The sequence below is a fragment of the Natator depressus genome, chromosome 2, assembly GCF_965152275.1.
Source record: "Natator depressus isolate rNatDep1 chromosome 2, rNatDep2.hap1, whole genome shotgun sequence".
Classification (NCBI taxonomy): domain Eukaryota; kingdom Metazoa; phylum Chordata; order Testudines; family Cheloniidae; genus Natator; species Natator depressus.
In genome coordinates this window covers 240,970,368-240,992,674 of record NC_134235.1, presented here as the reverse complement: position 1 = coordinate 240,992,674, position 22,307 = coordinate 240,970,368, and the positions used below count along the sequence as shown (strand labels likewise).

Below are 22,307 nucleotides of genomic sequence, written 5' to 3'. Positions count from 1 at the left end.
TCAGAATGACTTGGCTCTTGAGTCTCCAAAATACATTATCTATATTTGATTAAAAAATTATAATCAAATGTAGTGCTCCTAAGTTGAAAAGTTTGCAGCATAATGAAATTGTATGTTTTTGGAAAAGAAGAAACAAAAAAATACAGATTTATAGTAAGAATTTTAATTTTATTCTGACAGATTAAAAAAAAAATCTGATTTTGCCTTGTAAGATCTCCTCAGATAACTTTACTTGTCATTCTTTTTCAGACTGAACAAGCAAGTGAAGGCCTTTATCCTTTATATTGCAATCTTATTTTTGCTACAACAATTGAATGGGAGAAAAGAGAACACTTATCAAATGTATTTATTTGTGCATTTTCCCCCTCACTCTTCTGTATCTCGTTTAATTTCTCTCTCCTATCTGGTCATTATGCACAGTAGAGTTAACCTGGAGAGTCTGCATCATCAAGAGCTTTTCAGAACTATAATGCATCACTAATAATGACACTGCCTATGTCTCTGGGTCATAAGGGCTCTGAAGAACTAGCCATCCGATACTCCACGCTACATTTGAAGAGATAATATTGTTCCTGTTGAAGGTTATTCTGCTGCCAAATTTTTTTTTTTTGGGGGGGGGGGAAGGAAATGTGGCAGCTTCACTATGGCAAACATCTTTTAAAAACAAATCACAACAAATAAACATCTGAGATAATTGCAAGGTATCTATTATATGAAGATCTAAGGAATAAGGAATGATTGCCTAGATACAAGAGGGTCACAAGGTAATATTATCTTTAGAAATGTTTAGGAATCCCAAGATTGCTACTGTTGCATTTTGAACAGTGAAGGTTAGGTTTATTTTTAATTTTTTGCGGTCTGCATTTTAATATCTGGCCCCCATTTGACCTCCTCACACAGAGCATGTTATTTGCTGTCCATCTCCATTGTATTGACCACAGAGGTTAAAGGGATTCACTTCCATCATTTCTGACATACTTGAAAATGAGGCATTTCACAGCAAAAACTATAGGTACGATCTGGAGGTCAAACTCAGGAGACCTGTGTTCCAGTCAACTAGTATATCAACAGCACTGTAGGGCAATCTCCCCAGCCAACCAACCAACCTTTTCATAAACTACCAAATCTCAAAAAAAGAAACAAAAATTCTTTTGCTGGAGATTTGCAGAAATCAATTATATTCAGATCCATATTCTTGAAGTTGGTATAATAAACTTGTAGCTAACAGTAGAAATCAAAACTACACACACTTTTAACTACCAGTTAGATGTATATATATGAATTATGCTTAAGAGGAAAAAAAACATTTCATATTCTCTTTGTTGATGATCAAATCCTTCCTAACTTGCAAGGTGTATGTGGTTTAAAACCATATTATAATTCACCCCAAAGGATATTATAACAATACGCTGTAGAATGGCTGCATTTGCAGTTTATAAAAATCCTTTTAAAGGGTCTCCTATTGTTTCCCCGACAACTGTGCCAGTTTTTTGCTTAAAATTAAAGCTGAGAATTTATGGAGGAACTTGTGAAAGGTGAATGTTGTTTCCTTTAGCACCTCCATACTGAAAATTTTCCTACCACTGAGTCATCTATTGTCTGTAATAACTACAACATGCCTAAGCACTAGTACAGTTCTTACCAATTAGGGAATTTATTTACATAACTTTTGGCCCTGATCCAGTGCAGCATTTAGGCTCTGACTCAGGAAAGCATCCCTGTTCAGAATAGCACTTAAGCACATGCATAAAGTTAAATGTGTACTTAAGCGCTGTTCTGAATAGAGCTTGGCATAGGTCCCTGCTTAAGTGCTTTCATGAATCAGGGCCTAAATACATACTCAGCTTTAAGCTCATGAGAAAGGCTACTGAAGTCAATGGCTAAAATTTTCAAAAGTGACGAGTGATTTCGGTTCCTCCACGTTGGGCTGCTTGAGATGCTTTAAAGGTGCCTGATTTTCAAAGGGTGGTGCTCAGCATTTTCTGGAGATCAGATTCCCTTAAGGTGTCTCAAATTGGGCATCCAAAAAATGGAGAGACCCCAAATCACTAGACACTTTTGAGAATCTTGGCCAATATGCTCATAGTTAAATATGTACTTCAGTGTCTTTCAGGGCTCTAGTGTCTGCACAATCACCAAAAATATATGTGTATCATGGTCTTATAGGGCCTGATCCAACAGGAAACGTATCCATTGCTGCTTGCACAGAGAAGGTCTGTGCGTCTCTATGACTAAAACCAAAAAGCTAGCTCCTTGATCCAGGGTAATGGCATTATGTTGGTACAGCCATTGAAGACTTCCCCTAACCCAGCAGCAGGATCACACTGTGTGGAGCCTGGCTACCATAGATGACATTGGCATCTGGCTTATGGGAATGATGTTGTAGGATAGAGTTTTGCCATAAGGTTTCAGATGAATTCTTCCTTTGTGACTGACGTTGAGTCCAGCAGAGATGGCATTTTAAAGGAGCCAAGTGGCCTGAAGATGTTTTTCTGTCTATCAGGTTATTTCACCCCTTGAACCAAAATATGAGTATCTATACACAGACTTGCAGTTAAGACTTGTACCTTTAGTAAAGACATCTTTAGTTAAACTGGTGCAAGTTTGTGTGTAAACAAGGCCCAAATGGATGTGGAATATTCTTTTTGGCTCTGATGCAATTCCTATTGAAGCCAATGGGAATCTTTCCACTGACTGCAACAGTAGCTGGATTGGATTGAGCAGTTTGATACAGCCCATGGATATTAGGGTTGAAAGAGCCATAATAGACAAGCCAGGCCACCACCGTACATCATTGCAAGATAGATTTATTTCTTCTTAAAGCATCTCCCCCTCCAGCCATGTAGTGAAAGTTCTGGCACAATATAAAGCCTCCTATTCAGAACAAGTCACTAAGTTCATTTGGTAGCTCTTTGATTGGGGTAGGTGACCTTTTTTTTCCTAGCAGTAAATGGTGTGTAATTCATACGAATACACAAAATTGTTGTCATTGCCAATGTCATTATAGGATATTGGAACCAGGAGAGGACTAGTGTGTGATGCTCACTAACAAGATGAAATTTGCTATTTCTCTGTGAGGAAGCAAAGCTTATGTTGTCCATAATATCAGCTTTAAAGCCAATGCAACTGCAAGCAGGCCTGGATACTGCTGCAGGAATAAGAAAATGGGGTTTTCAGTGTTTGGCTTGTACAAATTTATTACGTTATTCAAAAATAACTGAGTAGCACATTTAGGAAACGTTCTACAGGAGATTCCAGCAGCAGCTCATCGTGTGCATAATATGTTTTTTGTGTGCACTTCTCATACAGCATTGCAGAAACATACGCTCCTTAGGACCAGGATTTAAAGGCTTTTCTAGACTTTTTGGCCTTTGCTAGTTTATGTTCTACGTGCCAGTCAAGGTGCTAACAACAGTCAGAAAGCACAATACGATGTACACGTGTTACTCAGCAGTGGGCAATAAAGGGTCATATTCCTTCAGTAAATATTCCAGTCCATGCCGCCTCGTGTCCAAAGCAAGGCAGATTAGCTACAATATGGAGAATCATCCATTTTCTCCACCCACTGGTTATAATAGGGCAACTCTTCATTGTTTCTGGCTGGAAGAGGTACCCATCTGGTAGGGGATTCTAAAAGGCAAAGAGGTGTTCATTTGGTTTGAAAAGCTTCCCTCTCTGTTTTATGTGCCTTGAAATATGTTACAACGAGAAGGCTGGAGGATGTGCAGTAATCCCTGCGAGGTGTCAAACGCAAAGAGTGGGTTAAGGTTATTCAGTTCTAACCACAGACATTCCCTCCAGCCTCATTCACATTTTAATTACTTCACTTCTCCTTCAGTACATAGTGGCTGCTGACATGCTTATATCTAAACAGTCATTGGTACAGCATATTTCAGCACCACCACTCAGGAGCAAGAGTAGCTGTTGGAGAACCATGTAACCAGCCCTTCAGCTGAATCTAGTTAACCCAAATCTAGTGAATGATCCCCATTCCATTAGACTTGGATTGTTTTCTTTTTCAGGTAATATTAACAAAGAGAAAAGGAGAGGGCAATGTTTCAAACAAAGGCCCTGATCCTGAAGACCTTACTCAGGCACAACTCCCATTAAAATCCCTGAGAATGCAAGACAGTGAGGGGAAACAGAGTCAGTCAAGGAAGTTTTTTCCTTTAGGGATAATGCATATAAGAATAAAGCAAAATAAATTAATATAAACAGAAAAAACAAAGAAACTCCCCAGTCCTATGACCCTAGCACTGCCTTCTCATAAGAATTTTCTCCCATCTCTACACACCCAATATATATCCCTTCCTTTAGCATCTGTGCAAGAGGTGCGAAGCTGAGCTGAGGTTAACCCCATCTTCACTGGGGACCAGGTCATGCCCCAGGCACCAGGGAAGTTTGCATTGAACTGAGGATTGGTCTCAGCGGTTGCATATTTGCTAAATCACCTGGCTCCCAGAATTACCCGCACTCTACAGTTCTTTCAATTCACTTTATCATTCATCTCTATATGAAGAAGAGAGGCTGCTTACTTAAATTGTCTTCATCTTCCATATTGGCCGCACCAGGACTTAAATACTTGAAGGGCGTGATGAAGGTTGACAATATGCTTACTTTTTCTGGAACAAAAGGGAAAAAAAAGGATGTATACTTATAAAATCAGGGTTTCACCAAAGCCCAAAACATTCAGATTTTTACCGTACTCTTTTCCTCCCATTAGGCATGTTGGCAACTCTATTTTCATAGAATTATAGAGCTGTAGGACTGGAAGGGATCTTGAGAGATTTTCTAGTCCAGTCCCCTGCACTTAAGGCAGGATCAGGTATTATCTAGATTAGTGGTTCTCAAAGCCAGTCCGCTGCTTGTTCAGGGAAAGCCCCAGGCGCGCCGGACTGGTTTGTTTACCTGCCGCGTCCGCAGGTTCTGCCGATCGCAGCTCCCACTGGCCACGGTTCACCGCTACAGGCCAATGGGGCTGCGGGAAGCGGCGCGGGCCAAGGGATGTGCTGGCCGTCCTTCCCGCAGCCCCCATTGGCCTGGAGCGGCAAACCGCGGCCAGTGGGAGCTGCGATCTGCCAAACCTGCGGACGCGGCAGGTAAAGAAACTGGTCTGGCGTGCCAGGGGCTTTCCCTGAACAAGCAGCAGACCGGCTTTGAGAACCACTGCTATAGATCATCCCTGACAGGTGTTTGTTTAACCTGCTCTTAAAATCTCCAATGGTGGAGATTCCACAACTTCCTTAGGAGATTTATTCCAGTGCTTAACCACCCTTACAGTTAGAAAGTTTTTCCTAATGTCCAACCTAAACCACCCTTGCTGCAGTTTAACTCATTGCTTCTTGTCCTATCCTCAGAAGTTGAAGCTCAGTAAAGTCAGTGTTGTTTTGTGAGCAGAGTCAGTGAGTTTGCTCTTCCTCTGGGAGTATTTGATTGAGGTTCTACTTGTAATAGGATCTTTATTCAAATTTGTCAGCAATGTAACTCTCCAGACAGGATTGGCTGAGGTAGCGCTTGCCTCATGTGTAGATATAATGCTGCTAGAGAGTATCGTGAAACAGTTTTCATTGTGACTTTCACCATTCTATGCTGATTAAAGGAGATTGGTAGTTGGGACGGAGGGCTGCTATTATTGCTCCCTGGAGAAAACGAAACAGTTAAAGGGAGTCAATTGCAGAAATAGGATTATAGGAATTGCCATAATTGGATCAGACCATTAGTTCATCTAGTCTAGTTTCCCATTTCTGACCCTGGCTAATAGCAGCTGCTTCAGACGAGGTAGGTTTCAAGAGCCTGCTAAAGGAAGTTATCGAATGACCTAACTACAGGGAAATTTTCTTACTGAGAGGTTGACTCATGCCTCAATGCATGGGGGTTTTATATTTCTTCCCCAATCATGTTTTTTATTTTTTTAATCCTTCCTGTTGTGATTCTGGATGTTCTTATTATCCAAACAAACATCCAGTCCTTGTCTGAATCCTGCTAATCCCCATAGTCTCATTTATACTGATTGCTATCGCTGGCAACCTCGTCATGTAATCCCATTCATAAATGTATCAAACTCCATCTTAAAACTATGACTACCAGGCACTTTCAATAAAAACAGCATTGCTATGCTGAGAATCTCTCTCTATATCTGTATATTGGGAAAGAACTTTTACTCATAGAGACACATTAAACCTGATTACATTGCAGATGTGTATGCTATTTAGTCAAACATATATCAAAGCTCATTATTCATGGAAGCATCTACAGTATTATAATCAATGCTGCTATACACCATATTGGGCTGTTTTACTTATATCTTGTACCATATTATTTTGAAATTCACCAAAAACTGAATAATGAATAACTTCGTCTAAGTAGGCCTGGAAAATAATTTTGAATGTGAACTTCTCTTTTGGGAGGAAACATTTCCTAAACTTTTATTTTTCTTAGTACAACTTTCCTTGAAACATATGGCTAATAATTTTAGATATGATTCCTTGTTTAGCTACCATTCCACAGTGTATTCTGACATAGAAGTCTGTTTAAACTCATTCTGTTTCAATAGTGTATCTGTTGGCTTGTCAGCCTTGTTTTGCCTGGGTTTGCAAACAGTTTTGTCTCATATTAAAGGGTGTGATCAGACTCCAAAATAAACTGCATATAGACATTTGTAACCAGCAAAGCTTGGTAGCAGCACAACTCAACTCAGCTACAAGTACAAGATGAGTGTTCTTTCTTGCGTAAGTGCACTAAATGGTATCTCCACATAAGAATTTTTAGTCCATGAACCTTTTAGCCTATGTTAATTTATAATTTATAGTGAAACATCCAGCTTGAATTGTAATTTTATTAAGGGATTGCAGTGATGTGATGAAGTGAGAGAGTAAAGTTCACATGCGTTACCCAAGAAACTTCCCGAAATGAAATAATGTGTGCTGAGGTGTTACTCTGCTTTGTGATATCAGGGAGAAATGTGATGCTTATGTAACACACTTGCTTACTGTGTGTGATCATGTCCCTCTTTCTGGTGCCTGGCCCTGGTGAAGCTAAAACCTGCTGACATTCACACCTAAATCAAGTGAGTAACTTGTTTAGCTCAAGAGGTAATCGTTTGTGCTTTCTACAGCTGATCCAAAGCCCATTTGTGCTGAATTCTCTGATTTGATCTCCAGCAATGAGTGTGGTGCTGTATATATGAAGATATGGTTCATTATAAAATGCATCCCTGCTGGGACTTAATTCTGGTGGACCTCAGACATTCAGAACCAGCTTGCCTAATAGAAAGGATGACATACACTAAATGAAAGTGCCCCCACTGAGAATAAAGGCTGCTTCTTACTCACAGCTAATGGAGTTATTCCTTTAGCTCAGGTAGTAAGGGCATGTGACAGTGATGCTGAAGATTCTAGTTTTTATACTTTCTGATGACATCATGCCAAATTATATGCCCCATGTCTATTCTAGAATGCTATCTTTCTGTGATGCTGCATTCCTGAAGCTGCAGCCCCTTTAGCCTGTAACTTTGAATCTCTGGTTCATTATTATTTGTGTTGCAATAGCACTTAGGGGCTCCAGTCACAGAGCAGGACCCCACTTTCCTAGGCCCCATCTAATTGCACTGACTAATTAATTCATTGCATTTATATAAGGGTTAAGTATAGTTTTCTAATGCATTATTATTACATGAGACAGCGTTCTGTGACGCCTCTTTTGCCCAAGCATTTGTTTGGTTGATGGGCCTGATTTGTAATATGACTTGAAATTTCACATTTTATTTTAATGGACCCCTTAGCCATCTCGGGTTTCTAATATTTTTTCCCCAAAGATCTTCCTTGTTTCTTCACTTTTGCATGGCGGAGAACAGAGACTTACTGCAGTGGTTTGTGACAATGCCACCAATCTTAGAACTGCAGATCAGAATGGAAGGATTAATTATATCACAGATACAACTTGGCCCCAATTTACACAAGAATATGGCTCAATCAATAAAGATGATAAAGATTAGAATGTAGGATTTAAACCCATTGGCTGAGGAACGGAAGATTTACTATGTGTCTGAAAAAGCAGAAGGGGAGGTTTCTTGAATGAAAGATGTAAGAAGGGAAGGGTTGCTATGTGCACCTAATGCAGACAAATTACTCGGTCTGTGGAGGAGGAGAAGACGGATGGCAGAATAATTAAATTGAGGTGCTTACAGGGAAATAATCTGTTTGGAGATATATCTAAAGGTATGATCATGCACTTCCATCTCTTGTAAGTTATTGTCTATTACCATATATGTGCCATGTAACACTAATTTAGGTTTATCGTCAATGGCAACATTCAGTATTATTCTTGTTTACTGTTTCTAACAAGATTAGGTGAATTGGGCATTCACACTTTTAAGTCCTCATATATTTTAATGTCCATCACAATTAGTCTTATCTCTGGCAGTTTGAAGAAATCTCATGAATAAGAATAAAGGAGGCTGCTGGATCTGAAAAAGTATCGTGGCTCCCCAGAGAAATACCATTAAAGCATCCTATCTTTTCCCACTTTCTTCTGCTCTTACACGTCCTTTCAAAGGGAGACTCAAGATCTGCAACACAAAATTTGAGCTACTATTTTACTTTAAGTTTGTCTGTAAATAAGCTATTATTTACTTGCATTAGAATAAGGCCTAGAAGACCCTTGTCATGAGTTGAGTGAAACCTTGTTATGGATTGAGTCAAAACCTTATTGAGATTGATAGGTGTGACCTCATCCTTCAATTAACATAACTGTAAGGATAAATAACCATGTAGACATATCCTATGTGACCTTGGGGAAAGCTAGGGAGAGAACTTGTGGGTCTGTTGGCTAAAGAGACTTGGAGCTTTAAGCTTTTGTTCTTGTTTCCTCCTGCATTTGAAAAAGCAGGACTCTGCACATGCCTTATAAATAAACAAGGTTCCATCAAAGAAATTACTAGACTCCATCAATTTTTACTTCCAAATGGAACATCCCTATGGCCCCAAACTTTGACTGGCTACTCTGGTCAAACAGGGGCAACCCCAGAAATGAAATCAGGATCCCATTGTGTTAGGGACTGGACAGACACAGTAAGATACAGTCCCTGACCAAAAGCATTTACAACGGAAATAGACAAGAGAGACAACGGGTGAGAGGGGAAATGCAAGCACAAAGAGGTAATATGTCACACAGGAAGTCTGTGGCAGAGCCAGGAACAATACTGCATCTGCCAAGACCCAGTCTGCTGCCCGACCCAGAAACCATCCTTCCACACGAAGCCAAATGACTTAAGCTCTTGTCCAGTACCTTAACCACACAACCATCTGTCCTCTCAGTGTAAATCCGTTGTGCATGCAAGATGGAAGAAAAAACAAAAAACTAACAAACCAAACCAAAAAAACAATTTGAGAAAGGAAGCAGATTTCAATTTCCTCAGATTTCTTAAGAGGTATTTTCCAACAGCAGCAATTAATTAAAAAAAAATCACGCAAACTGTTTTGACAATATCCTTTTAAATTACAAAAACAAACCAAAAACTATGAGCCAAATTTTTTCCCCGTGTTTGAAAAAGAACAGCATTTAATCCAAACATTTCATCAGATCTTAATGTATCACTAAGGGCTGCCAAACTTCTGCTAAATTCTACCCTTTTGCAACGTGGCTTTTGCCCTGTGGTTTGTTGATCCACACTTCATAAATACAGGCTTAGTGCTGAGCCAGAAAGATGGGGGTTAGAGTTATATACAGCAGCAAAGAACGTTATCATTTTACTGGACATTGTGAACCTGAAAGGTTTCACAATTAGCTAATTTAAAATAATTCAATTTGTTGACAGCTCAGCCTTTAAACAGCATGATCTGATATTTTTTAAAGTCATATCTTTAAAAATTTTTATAAGCATTTTGGTGTTTCCCTGAAAATCTTTAGAAGCATCTTGATGGTGGGCCTAGGACTGAACACATCAAACATGCCCCCAACACATCAGTCCTTATAGACCCTTCCTTCCTTTCCTCTGTGCACGTGCCTGTCTGCTATCTCTTCAGTTTCAGTTGGTGAAATCTAATGATAGAACATATCACTAGTTTGGAGTGTCTGCCCTCTTTTTTTGACAGTCTGTCCTGAGGGTGGCACTGATAGCCATAGAATCATAGAATATCAGGGTTGGAAGGAACCTCAGGAGGTCATCTAGTCCAACCTCCTGCTCAAAGCAGGACCAATCCCCAACTAAATCATCCCAGCCAGGGCTTTGTCAAGCCTGACCTTAAAAACTTCTAAGGAAGGAGATTCCACCACCTCCCTAGGTAAAGGCATTCCAGTGTTTCACCACCCTCCTAGTGAAAAAGTTTTTTCTAATAACCAACCTAAACCTCCCCCACTGCAACTTGAGACCATTACTCCTCGTTCTGTCATCTGCTACCACTGAGAACGGTCTAGATCCATCCTCTTTGGAACCCCCTTTCAGGTAGTTGAAAGCAGCTATCAAATCCCCCCTCATTCTTCTCTTCCACAGACTAAACAATCCCAGTTCCCTCAGCCTCTCCTCATAAGTCATGTGTTCCAGTCCCCTAATCATTTTTGTTGCCCTCCGCTGGACGTTTTCCAATTTTTCCACATCCTTCTTGTAGTGTGGGGCTTGAAACTGGAAACAGTACTCCAGATGAGGCCTCACCAATGTCGAATAGAGGGGAATGATCACGTCCCTCGATCTGCTGGCAATGCCCCTACTTATACAGTCCAAAATGCCATTGGCCTTCTTGGCAACAACAGCACACTATTGACTCATATCCAGCTTCTCATCCACTGTAACCCCTAGGTCCTTTTCTGCAGAACTGCTGCCTAGCCATTCGGTCCCTAGTCTGTAGCGGTGCATGGGATTCTTCCGTCTTAAGTGCAGGACTCTGCACTTGTCCTTGTTGAACCTCATCAGATTTCTTTTGGCCCAATCCTCCAATTTGTCTAGGTCCCTCTGTATCCTATCCCTACCCTCCAGCGTATCTACCTCTCCTCCCAGTTTAGTGTCCCCTGCAAACTTGCTGAGGGTGCAATCCACACCATCCTCCAGATCATTTATGAAGATATTGAACAAAACCGGCCCCAGGACCGACCCTTGGGGCACTCCACTTGATACCGGCTGCCAACTAGACATGGAGCCATTGATCACTACCCGTTGAGCCCAACAATCTAGCCAGCTTTCTATCCACCTTATAGTCCATTCATCCAGCCCATACTTCTTTAACTTACTGGCAAGGATACTGTGGGAGACCGTGTCAAAAGCTTTACTAAAGTCAAGGAACAACACATCCACTGCTTTCCCCTCATCCACAGAGCCAGTTATCTCGTCATAGAAGGCAATTAGATTAGTCAGGCATGACTTGCCCTTGGTGAATCCATGCTGACTGTTCCTGATCACTTTCCTCTCCTCTAAGTGCTTCAGAATTGATTCCTTGAGGACCTGCTCCATGATTTTTCCAGGGAGTGAGGTGAGGCTGACTGGCCTGTAGTTCCCAGGATCCTCCTTCTTCCCTTTTTTAAAGATAGACACTACATTAGCCTTTTTCCAGTCGTCCGGGACCTCCTCCAATCTCCATGAGTTTTCAAAGATAATGGCCAATGGCTCTGCAATCACATCCGCCAACTTCTTTAGCACTCTCGGATGCAGCGCATCCTGCTCCATGGACTTGTGCTTGTCCAGCTTTTCTAAATAGTCCCGAACCACTTCTTTCTTCACAGAGGGCTGGTCACCTCGCCCAGTGCAGCAGTCTGGGAGCTGACCTTGTTCGTGAAGACAGAGGCAAAAAAAGCATTGAGTACATTAGCTTTTTCCACATCCTCTGTCACTAGGTTGCCTCCCTCATTCAGTAAGGGACCCTCACTTTCCTTGACTTTCTTCTTGTTGCTAACATACCTGAAGAAACCCTTCTTGTTACTCTTAGCATCTCTTGCTAGCTGCAACTCCAGGTGTGATTTGGCCTTCCTGATTTCACTCCTGCATGCCCGAGCAATATTTTTATACTCTTCCCTGGTCATTTGTCCAGTCTTCCACTTCTTGTAAGTTTCTTTTTTGTGTTTAAGATCAGCAAGGATTTCACTGTTAAGCCAAGCTGGTCGCCTGCCATATTTACTATTCTTTCTACACATCGGGATGGTTTGTCCCTGTAACCTCAATAAGGATTCTTTAAAACACAGCCAGCTCTCCTGGACTCCTTTCCCCCTCATGTTATTCTCCCAGGGGATCCTGCCCATCAGTTCCCTCAGGTTGTCAAAATCTGCTTTTCTGAAGTCCAGGGTCCGTATTCTGCTGCTCTGCTTTCTTCCCTGTGTCAGGATCCTGAACTTGACTATCTCATGGTCACTGCCTCCCAGGTTCCCATCCTCTTTTGCTTCCCCTACTAATTCTTCCCGGTTTGTGAGCAGCAGGTCAAGAAGAGCTCTGCTCCTAGTTGGTTCCTCCAACACTTGCACCAGGAAATTGTCCCCTGCACTTTCCAAAAACTTCCTGGATTGTCTGTGCACCGCTGTATTGCTCTCCCATCAGATATCAAGGTGATTGAAGTCTCCCATGAGAACCAGGGCCTGCGATCTAGTAACTTCTGTTAGTTGCTGGAAGAAAGCCTGAACCATGCTAAGACAGTGTGATCTTCAGAACTACGGTGTCCACCTCACATGGATGAAAGTAAGCCAGTATGGGCCGGTACGGCGTACCAGTAAGAAGTGGCCACCGGTACCGGCCCGTATGCATACTTTAATGTCGCTGCCCCTTTTGCCGCCCCCTGTTGGCGATCCTGCCATTAGGGACCCTACCGGCAGGGCTGCTGACGGTGGCGGGGGGGAAGGGGCAGCTGCCCCGGGGCCGGCAGTTTAAAAGCACCCGGGGCTTCCAGCCGCCACGGCTGCTACTGCGGCAGTGGCCGGAGCCCCAGGCCCTTTAAATCACCAGCGGAGCCCTGAGCGGCGCAGGCCAGGCAGCGCAGATGGGCTGGCTGGGGGAGACTGAACCCCAGCCCCACCCCTTCTGCCCAAGGCCTCACCCCTTCCGGGGGCCCGGAGCCAGGCCACCATACTGGTAAGTGCTTAAAGTTACTTTCACCTCTGCCCCCTCAGGTGGTAGAATGAAGGTAATGGGAGCTTGTGGGACTCAGCACTTCTAAAAAAATCAGGCCTTATTCACCTAAGCAGAGAGAGACCTGCTCTTGGCTTGAGGCAATAAGGGAGGGCTGGAAACACACTGCAAGTTCTACTCCAAATCTCCCTAAGTATTTCCTATGGAAATTGGTAGTGTGCTCTTTTGCTTGGCAGTTAATGACAACTATTAATAATTGTGTTTTAAAATGCGACTTTTGACTACACAACAAGGATTAAACAGATGGCTACCAGTAGTTTGCCAGTTCCGTGTGTTTTACAGAATTAGTTCCATTTTCATATTCTAATTGATTACCATAAGCTACTTTGAATGTTGGAGATTTCTTAAATGGGATTCTTCTAAAAAACACAATTTGGACATTATAAACCATGCCTTAATGCATTCGATTCACACTGAGTATGAGATTAGTGAGGATGGGTCAACTTTGATACAATAAAGTGAACTCAGCTGTAAAACTCCCTGAAGACAGCTGCTACTTTTTGCTCTTAACTTACACATGCACCAAATCAAATATTCACATTGCTACATTCATGATAACCTCGATTTATTTCGAAAATAAAATAAAATAAAATAAACCCACACACCAGGAGATGATTTTGTTCCTCTTTCCTGATGTGTTCAGTCAGTTCAGACTTGGATGAGCTCACAGTGATTGATAGAAAGAAGTGAGTCCTTACACAAAAGGAAAAAAACAAGAGGAAACTGCAGGAGAAATAGCAATTCCTTTAAACTTACACTGCTTACTACAGGAGGCTCACAGATTTCTAAATTGCAAAGTGCACAACCACCAGAATGCATCTCTTATTGCAACAGGAACTTCACTCTGTTTTCTAGGTAGGGATTGGCATCACTTGGCATCGATCTCAACCTTTAAATTTGAATTCAGAATCCCACTGTTGAGTTGCAAGTTTTTCTGTATGCACTGCTAGACTGTGCCCCCAGATTGCTGCAGTAAAATCGCCCAGGTGCCGTTATCTCACAGACACTACATGTAGGAACCCACCACGTTATCCTCTTTTAAATACATCTTTAGAAACTCACCTTTACTGCAGTGCCCACAAATCACTGCCATCTAGTACCGGTTAGACCAGGGGTGGCCAACCTGAGCCTGAGAAGGAGCCAGAATTTACCAATGTACATTGCCAAAGAGCCACAGTAATACGTCAGCAGCCCCCTATCAGCTCCCCGACCCTGCTCCCAGCTCCTGCCACCCACTGGCAGCCCAGCCGATCAGCGCCTCCCTCCTCCCTCCACGCACGTCCCGATCAGCAGTTTCGTGGCATGCAGGAGGCTCTGGGAGGGAGGGGGAGGAGCGAGGGCACTGCATACTCAGGGGAGGGAGCAGAAGGGGTGGAGTGGGGGCAGAGCCTGTGGCAGAGCTAGGGATTGAGCAGTGAGCACCCCAGGCACATTTGAAAATTGGCACCTTTAGCTCCAGCCCCAAAGTCGGTGCCTATACAAGGAGCTGCATATTAATTTCTGAGGAGCCACATGTGGCTCCAGAGCCACAGGTTGGCACCCCTGGGTTAGACTGCTGACTTTCTGTTACCACTGAGACTATTACTGTATGCACCCACACCTCTCTTCACTGTTGCCTGGTCCTTCCCTCTGCTCGTCTGCTTATTCACCAGTTGCACATTGTCTAAATACTAGATTGGGATCTCTCTGAGACAAGGAGAGATTATCTGAGACAAGTGTTATTTGTTTGTACAGTTCCTAGCACAGTGAGTCCCTAGATCCTTCTTTGCAGTCCCTCAGTGCTAGTGTAATACACATCATTAATGACCATAATAATATTGCTAACAGGTTCACAGTGAAGCTCATAGAGGCTGACAGAGAGACAAGTAGTTTACTCTGCTGTCCCATACACCAAGTGGGCAGAGAGAGATAGTGGAATTTAGCAGCAGCTGAAAAAGAAATGCTTAAAGGGATTAACCCTTTGAGAGCTACATCTGGCACATGCACAGGGAGTGGGGACACAAAAATTTGGGTTCCGTGCAAAAATTTCACAAACTTTAGCGATACTGATGAAATTAATGGCCATCGCATTCAGAACAAACAGAAGGAAAAACTTCCCCTCACAGAGACAGATTCTGAGATGCCTCATACCACTGTGGAAGGACAGAATATGCACACTGTACCTGGAACACTGGGGGAGATCGGTCACAGCATGTGCCAACAGTAAGAGCCACAGGCCAGTTTTGTGTATGTTGCATGGCTCTGGCCTCACAAGGGATTGTGGGACAAAGCCAGGGCAACATCAGGAGTGTTCTGCCCAGAGACCGTGTGTATATGTGATGCAGCCAGATAACATTTGGGCTACAAGCTGAAATAATGCACCCTTCACCATATGAGGATTGTCTGTGTCTCTGCTGCCCCAATATACCAGCCAGTGAAGATGGGAAACACAAGAGGTCCACCATCATTTGGCCAGTCATGATCTAAGACCAACAGCAAAGGAGTGTGTGTGTGTGTGGGGGGGGCAAAGGTACACAACTGGATTTTACAGAGGCTCATACAGCTGCTAGACCCTCTGCCTCTGAAGCATGTACACATCTCTGAAACTGGCAAATATGGTTTGTGGATAATCCTGCCCTGTGACTGACTTCTGTTTTCTGTCACTTATGAGCTGAAATCAGAGCACATTAATATAGGAGCAACTGAATAATTTCAGGGGATTCTGCCAGTATTCAGTTATACACAGTTTTTGGATACAAAAGTGAGGGTTGGCCCATAATATATAGATAACCTGTGGAATTCACTGCTGCAGAAAATCTCTGATTAGATATTGAGTTTGGATCTTTTTCACAGCTCCTTCACAGCCAGTACACAGGCTATGACTGGGGAAAGATGGCATGCCTAGGACATTCATGCTTTCCTGGTAATCCCTGACTGACACGATGCCTTGGGGATAGTGGCAGCCAGCGCTTATTCTGCTCTAAGGTGTGCTGATGGGGACCAACCCAATGCAGAGTAGCCACTGGACTGGATGGGTACAAAGGTGGCTAGAAGCCAGTTTGCTATCCCTGCCCTAAGATATACTGAAAGCTGCTTGGCAACAGCTGAGAAGTTGGCCCTTTGTGCATAAATTTGCTCAAGATCTGCTTTTAATCATTAGTTTTTAAATCTAGTGCATTTGCATTGATTTCTCACATCTGCTGGAGAGATGTGAGAAGTGGAGGGAAATCTTTTCCAGGAGGTGGTAAAGGAATACAAAGTATGTTTACACTGGGTCTGGAAGGCAAATTTCCAGCTCAAGTAGATATACCCACGCAAGCTCCGTTTGAGCCAGTGCACTAAAAAGAGCCATCTAGCCATGGCGGTGTGAGCAGTGGAATGGGTTCATCACCCTGAGTATGTACGCAGGGTTTCAGCTTGGACTGTTCTGTCTTGCCACCTATCCAGTAGCAACACTGCTATTTTTAGCACGCCAGCTTGATCAGAACGAGAGTGGCTATGTCTACCCGAGCTGGAAATTACACCTCCAGGTCCTGTGTAGACAAACCCTCAGTGACATATACTCTGCTGCCCTTTGCCTGGGACATTTTTCTCTGGAAGGAAACCAAGGAATTTTGTGAATTAGGAACGGAACTTTATAAGAGAGGAAATTCATCAGCTATGATATGTTTCCCCCTCTGCCTCAGCAGGGATATGAAATTAAGACATAAAACAGCAGAACATATTTTGTCTCATCTGGTAATCAAAGGGAAGACAAACCTGTGGCACATTTTAATATTCAGCATTTCAGGGGAAGGTTTTTGACTGCACTAGGAGGGCTCCCTTTCAAGTCAGAAGTTAGAGGAGCGAATGCCAAAGCCATGAAGGTTTCCTCTGAAGTACATCTAGAAGCTGTTCGATATGCATCACAGTGCATAAAAGGGTCTATCCCTCTGCCTCAACTGGAAATCCACTTTGGTCGATTGCATACAGCAGTTTGGTGTAAATAAAAGTAACAGTTGCTTTTTTATTGATGTATTTGGTTCTTTGGGGAAGGGCCTATCTACTAAGGTACAGTGCTTAGTATCGTGGGGTCCTGGCCCATGACTGGGGCAGGGAGGAGCTACCACAATACAGATAAATAACAGTTTGTTGTATTACAATACTGTTAAGAGCATTAAATGTGTAACTTCAGTTGGCTCAGGGAACAGGTAAAGGAACAAAGCTTTTTACCTCTGGGCTTCCAGTCTTGTCCATTAAGGGCCCAATTGATGACGCTGTGCTTGGCTGCTGACAATTATGTGGCCAATCTCTTCAAATGGGGTTTCTCTAATGACCCACAATGTAGATGTGGTGAAATTCAGACTGTGTCGCATATCCTTGATGAGAGCCTGCTGAGCTACTTTAATGGCAGGCTACTGGCTCTTCACCTGGCTGATAATGATGCTATCAAATGGCTGGGCACACTGTGCATATGCAGAGAGAGGGCCAGATTTTTAAAAGTATTTAGGCACCCAAAGAAGCAGTTAAGCACCTAGTGGGATTTTCAAAAGCACCTAGGCACCTAAAGCCCATGGGAGCTTTTGAAAATCCCATTAGGTGCCTATCTACATCTTTAGGCACCTAAACATCTTTAATAATCTGGCCCTACAAGGCCAAAAGTGGTTACCATCTGAATAAACTGTTGGGTAATCTATGGGAAAATCCAGCTCCTAGTAGACAAGAGCTGGCTCCTGCCCTGTAATCTGGCTGGTCTTCAGCTGGCTCAGAAGGTCATTGGAGGATTCCTCTTCACTTAGAGGAATCCTCAGGTGGCAGAGACATGCCAAACCCTTCTGAGGCAGGAAGTGTGCCTGGGGAACAAGAGAGCGGCTGGAGTGTTGCTGCACATCCAGGCATTAGAACAGCCAGCGGCGACTAGACTAGCTGCCAGACAGTCTCAGGAGTGAGGGGTACAAAAGGTAACCTTTGCATCCCCCCGACTTTCTTTCACTGACTGCTACTCATCTGCAATTGAGGCTCTGACCCCCCCATGTCTGCATGACAGGAAATTAAGACTGGCACCCTGGCCTCAGCTACAGGCCATGGACCAGTGCTCATTCACTGTGTGTTCAGGATAACAACTTGTAATTAGGAGTTAGATACTCAGGAAGTGGAGATGCACCACAACCAAACCCTGCAAACAATCCGTGAGGATCTGGACAATGGAATGTACAAATGTGACTCAAAGTGTAGAATACCTTCAACTGGGATATGATTTACTGATTAAACCCCTTCACATAATGAGCCCCTCGCCAGTGATTTGAGAAGACTAACCAAACCAAATACCGACCACAATAAGAAAACCATTAAGTATGCAGCATTTGGAATATTATTTCTTTTTATGATGGCCTGTCCTGCAGTTCTTATTTCACAGAATGACAAAGGTAGATTTTAGCAGCAGTTTCACCATATGAATATTAATAGGCATTTGAGTAGACAAATCTCAGTGGCTATACTTCAGCCCTCCATAACAGCCATTCCAAACTCCTTTAAAATGAAAAGCCATTTACAGAATGAAACACCTTACATTGTGAAATATTAGTTTCTTATAATTCCAGTAAACAGCAAAGTAAGTAAAAAGCACAATGTGGTAGATGGATTTTGTATCAGAGTGTGCTGTTCTCTATTAAATTCTACAGAAATCAATCTGAAATCTAGTTCAGCCTAGTAAAATTAGATCTAAAACTATTTAATTTTGTTTCCGGAGTGTTTTTCTCTTCTGATGCCTAGCCTGGGGACACACAGAGATAAAATACCTTGCATTACTATCAGTGTATGTGCACCTCCGTCTGCATGAGGATTACACAGTATTAGATATTTTCTAAGTTATGTGACTCTGGCTAGAAAGTGGCAGTTTACAAATAGCATGTTTTTGTAAGCTTCTGATCTTATTTGAGCATTCTTTTAAAAATATTTTCATTTTGCATTCTGTGCAGTTTGGGAATAAAATATGACAAGTGAGCATTTTGTTTCTTTTCTTTTTGGAGGGCAGACCCTTTTTAAAGCAGACAGAGCATATGAGCAAACAATTGTTAAAAAGCCATCGCTGCTCAAAACTCTGCAAGTAAGAGCTGTGCCGTAAACAGTAAAAAAGGGACAGTAGCCTTATTAAGCACATAACAAAGGGGCATAATTAACACTACTTAATATCATTTGATTGCGAGCCAGTTGAATATCAATCAGTTTTAGGGAAGGGCATCTGTATACAGAGAGCAGGCAAATCACTACATAATTACCCTGCCTGCAGTAACTACTTTGATCAATGTTCGGGTTGACCAGGCTAATCTTGGAATCTCTTATTCACATGACTGTGTCTTCATACGAATTTGCATTGTCTGCTTTAAACTGCTTTAGTTAAATTGGTTCAACCTCCTGTGTGGACAATCTTAATTTGATTTAAGAGTGGCTTATTTCAGGATAGTTTAAACCTGTTCCTAATCAAATTACACTAATGTGAAATAAGGCTGCCTTAAATTGAAATAAGAGTGTCTACACAAGCTTTTAATATCAGTTTACCCAAATTGGTTTAAAAACACATCTTAAGCTCAACCAATGCAACTCTGTGTTTAGACAAAGGCCATGTCTACACTATGGGGACTAGATCATCGGAGCTATTGTGCTGTCGCTATGCTGGCAAAACCCTGTAGTGTAGACGCAGCCTACAGCAACATAAGGGGTTTTTCCATTGCTGTAGGAACACCACCTCTCCTCGTGATGGTAGCTAGGTCAATGGAAACATTCTTCTGCCTATATAGCTATGTCTAGGCTAGGGGTTAGGTTGGCATAGCTCCGGTGCTCAGGGATGTGAATTTTTCACATCCCTGAGTACTGTAGCTATGTCAGCCTAAGTTTTAAGTGTAGACCAGGACAAATTCTAAGGCCCTGATGCCAGAATGAGGTCTGTACAAACACAGGGGGGATCTGCCCACACAGAGCTCACTGCAGACCAACCCTATGTTGTAATGACTCTGCTTCCAAAGGTGGGTTCCTACATTCAGAAGGCATTGCTCCAATAAGCAAGGGCCACCACCACTCAGTTGTTCTCTCAGGATAGCCACACTAGTTCAATTCTAGACTTCCTGTCAGTCTCTGAGAATGACATTGACAGTGTCTCACTGTAAACTTTTTGAAGTAGGGACCACTTCTCTCTTTATGTGTATAAAGCCTACACTGATAGCACTCAAATAATGACACACGTAAAGAGTAATAATAAATGGGGAAACAAGAAAACACTCCTCAGATAAATGGTGAGGGAGCAAACGGGATGCATTTGGAGGGAGAAGAGGCACCAATTACTCCATGTGATGGGGTTTACGGACCCCTCACTAAAACTAAAGGAATTATGCAGCAGCACAGGGCTAAGAAGGCCTCGCCTGTACAGCATGCTCTAAATGGAGGACTTGCTTAAAATGTACCTCTGGCAATCAAGCAGGAGAGAGTGAAGGAGAGATCGTCTACGGGAAGGGAGCCAGTTAGTACCTTCTGGGACAGAGAATTCACAGAGGAAGGACCTGGACTGTGGGTAAGGTCCAACCAGGCATCCAGGGGCCTGACCCCTTTTTTTTTCCTCTCCCCTTCTCCCTGACAAGGGGGAAATCATTGAACACCCCGAAAGGAGCTGGGAAACCCAATTAACTATCTGAATCACTGAGACTTCTTGAACAAACCTCCGTGAGGAGGGAAATGGAAGTTTGGAGCATGGTCACAGCCCAAGAGAGCAATAATGGGTGAGAGGGGAGGGTAGGAACTGGTCATGGGGAAGCTGGTCTGGGGTATCAACTAGAGGGTACAGAAACACCCCCTAATCTCTTGGGCCCTGGGCCAGGACCTGGTGACGAGGGAGGGCTCAGGTTCCCCTACCCTTCCCTATCTCCCTAGTCCAACTGGGGGAAGGGGGAGAATCTGGAGAAGAACAGACTGTCCACCAGGGCCTCAGATTGTCAACAAGGCCCCCCAGGACTTTGGAGACTGTTGAACCATGGCCTGCCGGCCCCTAAGTGAACCCCACTATACTCCTAATGAGTGGGCAAGTATTTGTTTCACTCTTTAAAAGGCCACCATTCTCATTGTTTAGAATGTAACTTGACTGACACAGGCATTATGCTGTCAGAGACTGGAGGGTATCAGTTGGATAAAAGTCACCTTGCTTGTCTAGTTTCCCAAAGGTATTATTTACTAACTAATAAAATAGACTTTTAGCGTTGTATTTTCCAAGCTACCTAAAGGACTTGGATGTCCAATTCATACTGCTAAATGATTAAGCTATCTGTGAGAAATGGCACCTTTCCACTACTTGCCAATAGACCCAGTTGTGGGCAGATGACTCCCTGCCATTGCATTTGCATATAGTTTTCATGCAAGAACTTGCTTGTTACTATTTGTGTGCTGTGTAATGAATGTATTGCTCCAGAAAGGAACAGTAAGTGATTAGGGATTAAAGGCTCTCAGTTTAATCTCCAATCTACTACAAACCAGGAAGGTATGACCTCTCTCTCTCGTATTTTTGCAATAATGCATATTTAACCCTAATCCTGTCTTGTGACGACCTTTTCTTTACCATGAAAGAATCTTCTGCTGCTCATTCTGTTTGTGGCTTCTTTTAAAGGACAGACTGTTAATGGTTTTACTGTTAATTTCTAGACATATTTTTAACATGGGGTGTAAAATTGTTAAGAGCAAACAATTACTTTAAAGGTGTCGGAAGAACATGAAGCTATAACTTTGTTGGACTATTCTAGGCTAGATGACTGGCCAGATCCTCAGATAGTGTAAACCTGACTTCAAAGGAGCTGTTCTGATTTATTCCAGCTGAAGATCTGGTTCTTAATATTTATCAATGCTTTTGTCCCAAGTTGCATATTCTTTGGAGGTTTTAGGTTCTTTACCTCTTGATTATGAGAGTCTACTAACTGGTTGGATTTTTTTGCAAATCACACCACTTCTATCTTTACTCATCATCTCATCAGATGGCTGCAAATCTGTTACTTAATTAACAGAAGCAACAAGAGAAAAGTTAGCAAAGCTTTACAAAGAGAGTTAAATTTTCAGAGCAATGCATAGGAAGTTTGACACGTGACTCCCATTAACAATAATAATGGGGGCTGTACATCTGACTCCTTCTGCACAGTGCTGACAACATACCCTTGAATGTTAGCACCGTCTAATAATTCTCCAAAGATCAAGCAGCTGAATTTCTGTGCCACTGCTG

At 42.7% G+C, this 22,307-nt stretch overlaps 1 protein-coding gene across 3 annotated transcripts in view; it reads right to left on the bottom strand.

The window, feature by feature from the left end:
• Positions 1-22,307, bottom strand: part of ADARB2 (adenosine deaminase RNA specific B2 (inactive)) — a 425,242-nt gene that overhangs the window by 144,333 nt on the left and 258,602 nt on the right. Inside the window, exons 1-2 of one of the 3 annotated variants that reach the window (XM_074946238.1) lie at positions 11,356-11,489; positions 4,536-4,622 (exon numbers count right to left, since the gene is read on the bottom strand). The exons of 1 other annotated variant lie outside the window; for it this stretch is intronic. In XM_074946238.1, the coding sequence (XP_074802339.1) occupies positions 4,536-4,622; positions 11,356-11,440 (172 nt within the window). In that variant the 5' untranslated portion in view covers positions 11,441-11,489. Of the gene's footprint in view, positions 1-4,535; positions 4,623-11,355; positions 11,490-22,307 lie in introns of those variants that run through there. One more of the 3 variants, XM_074946237.1, reaches the window with a different exon arrangement.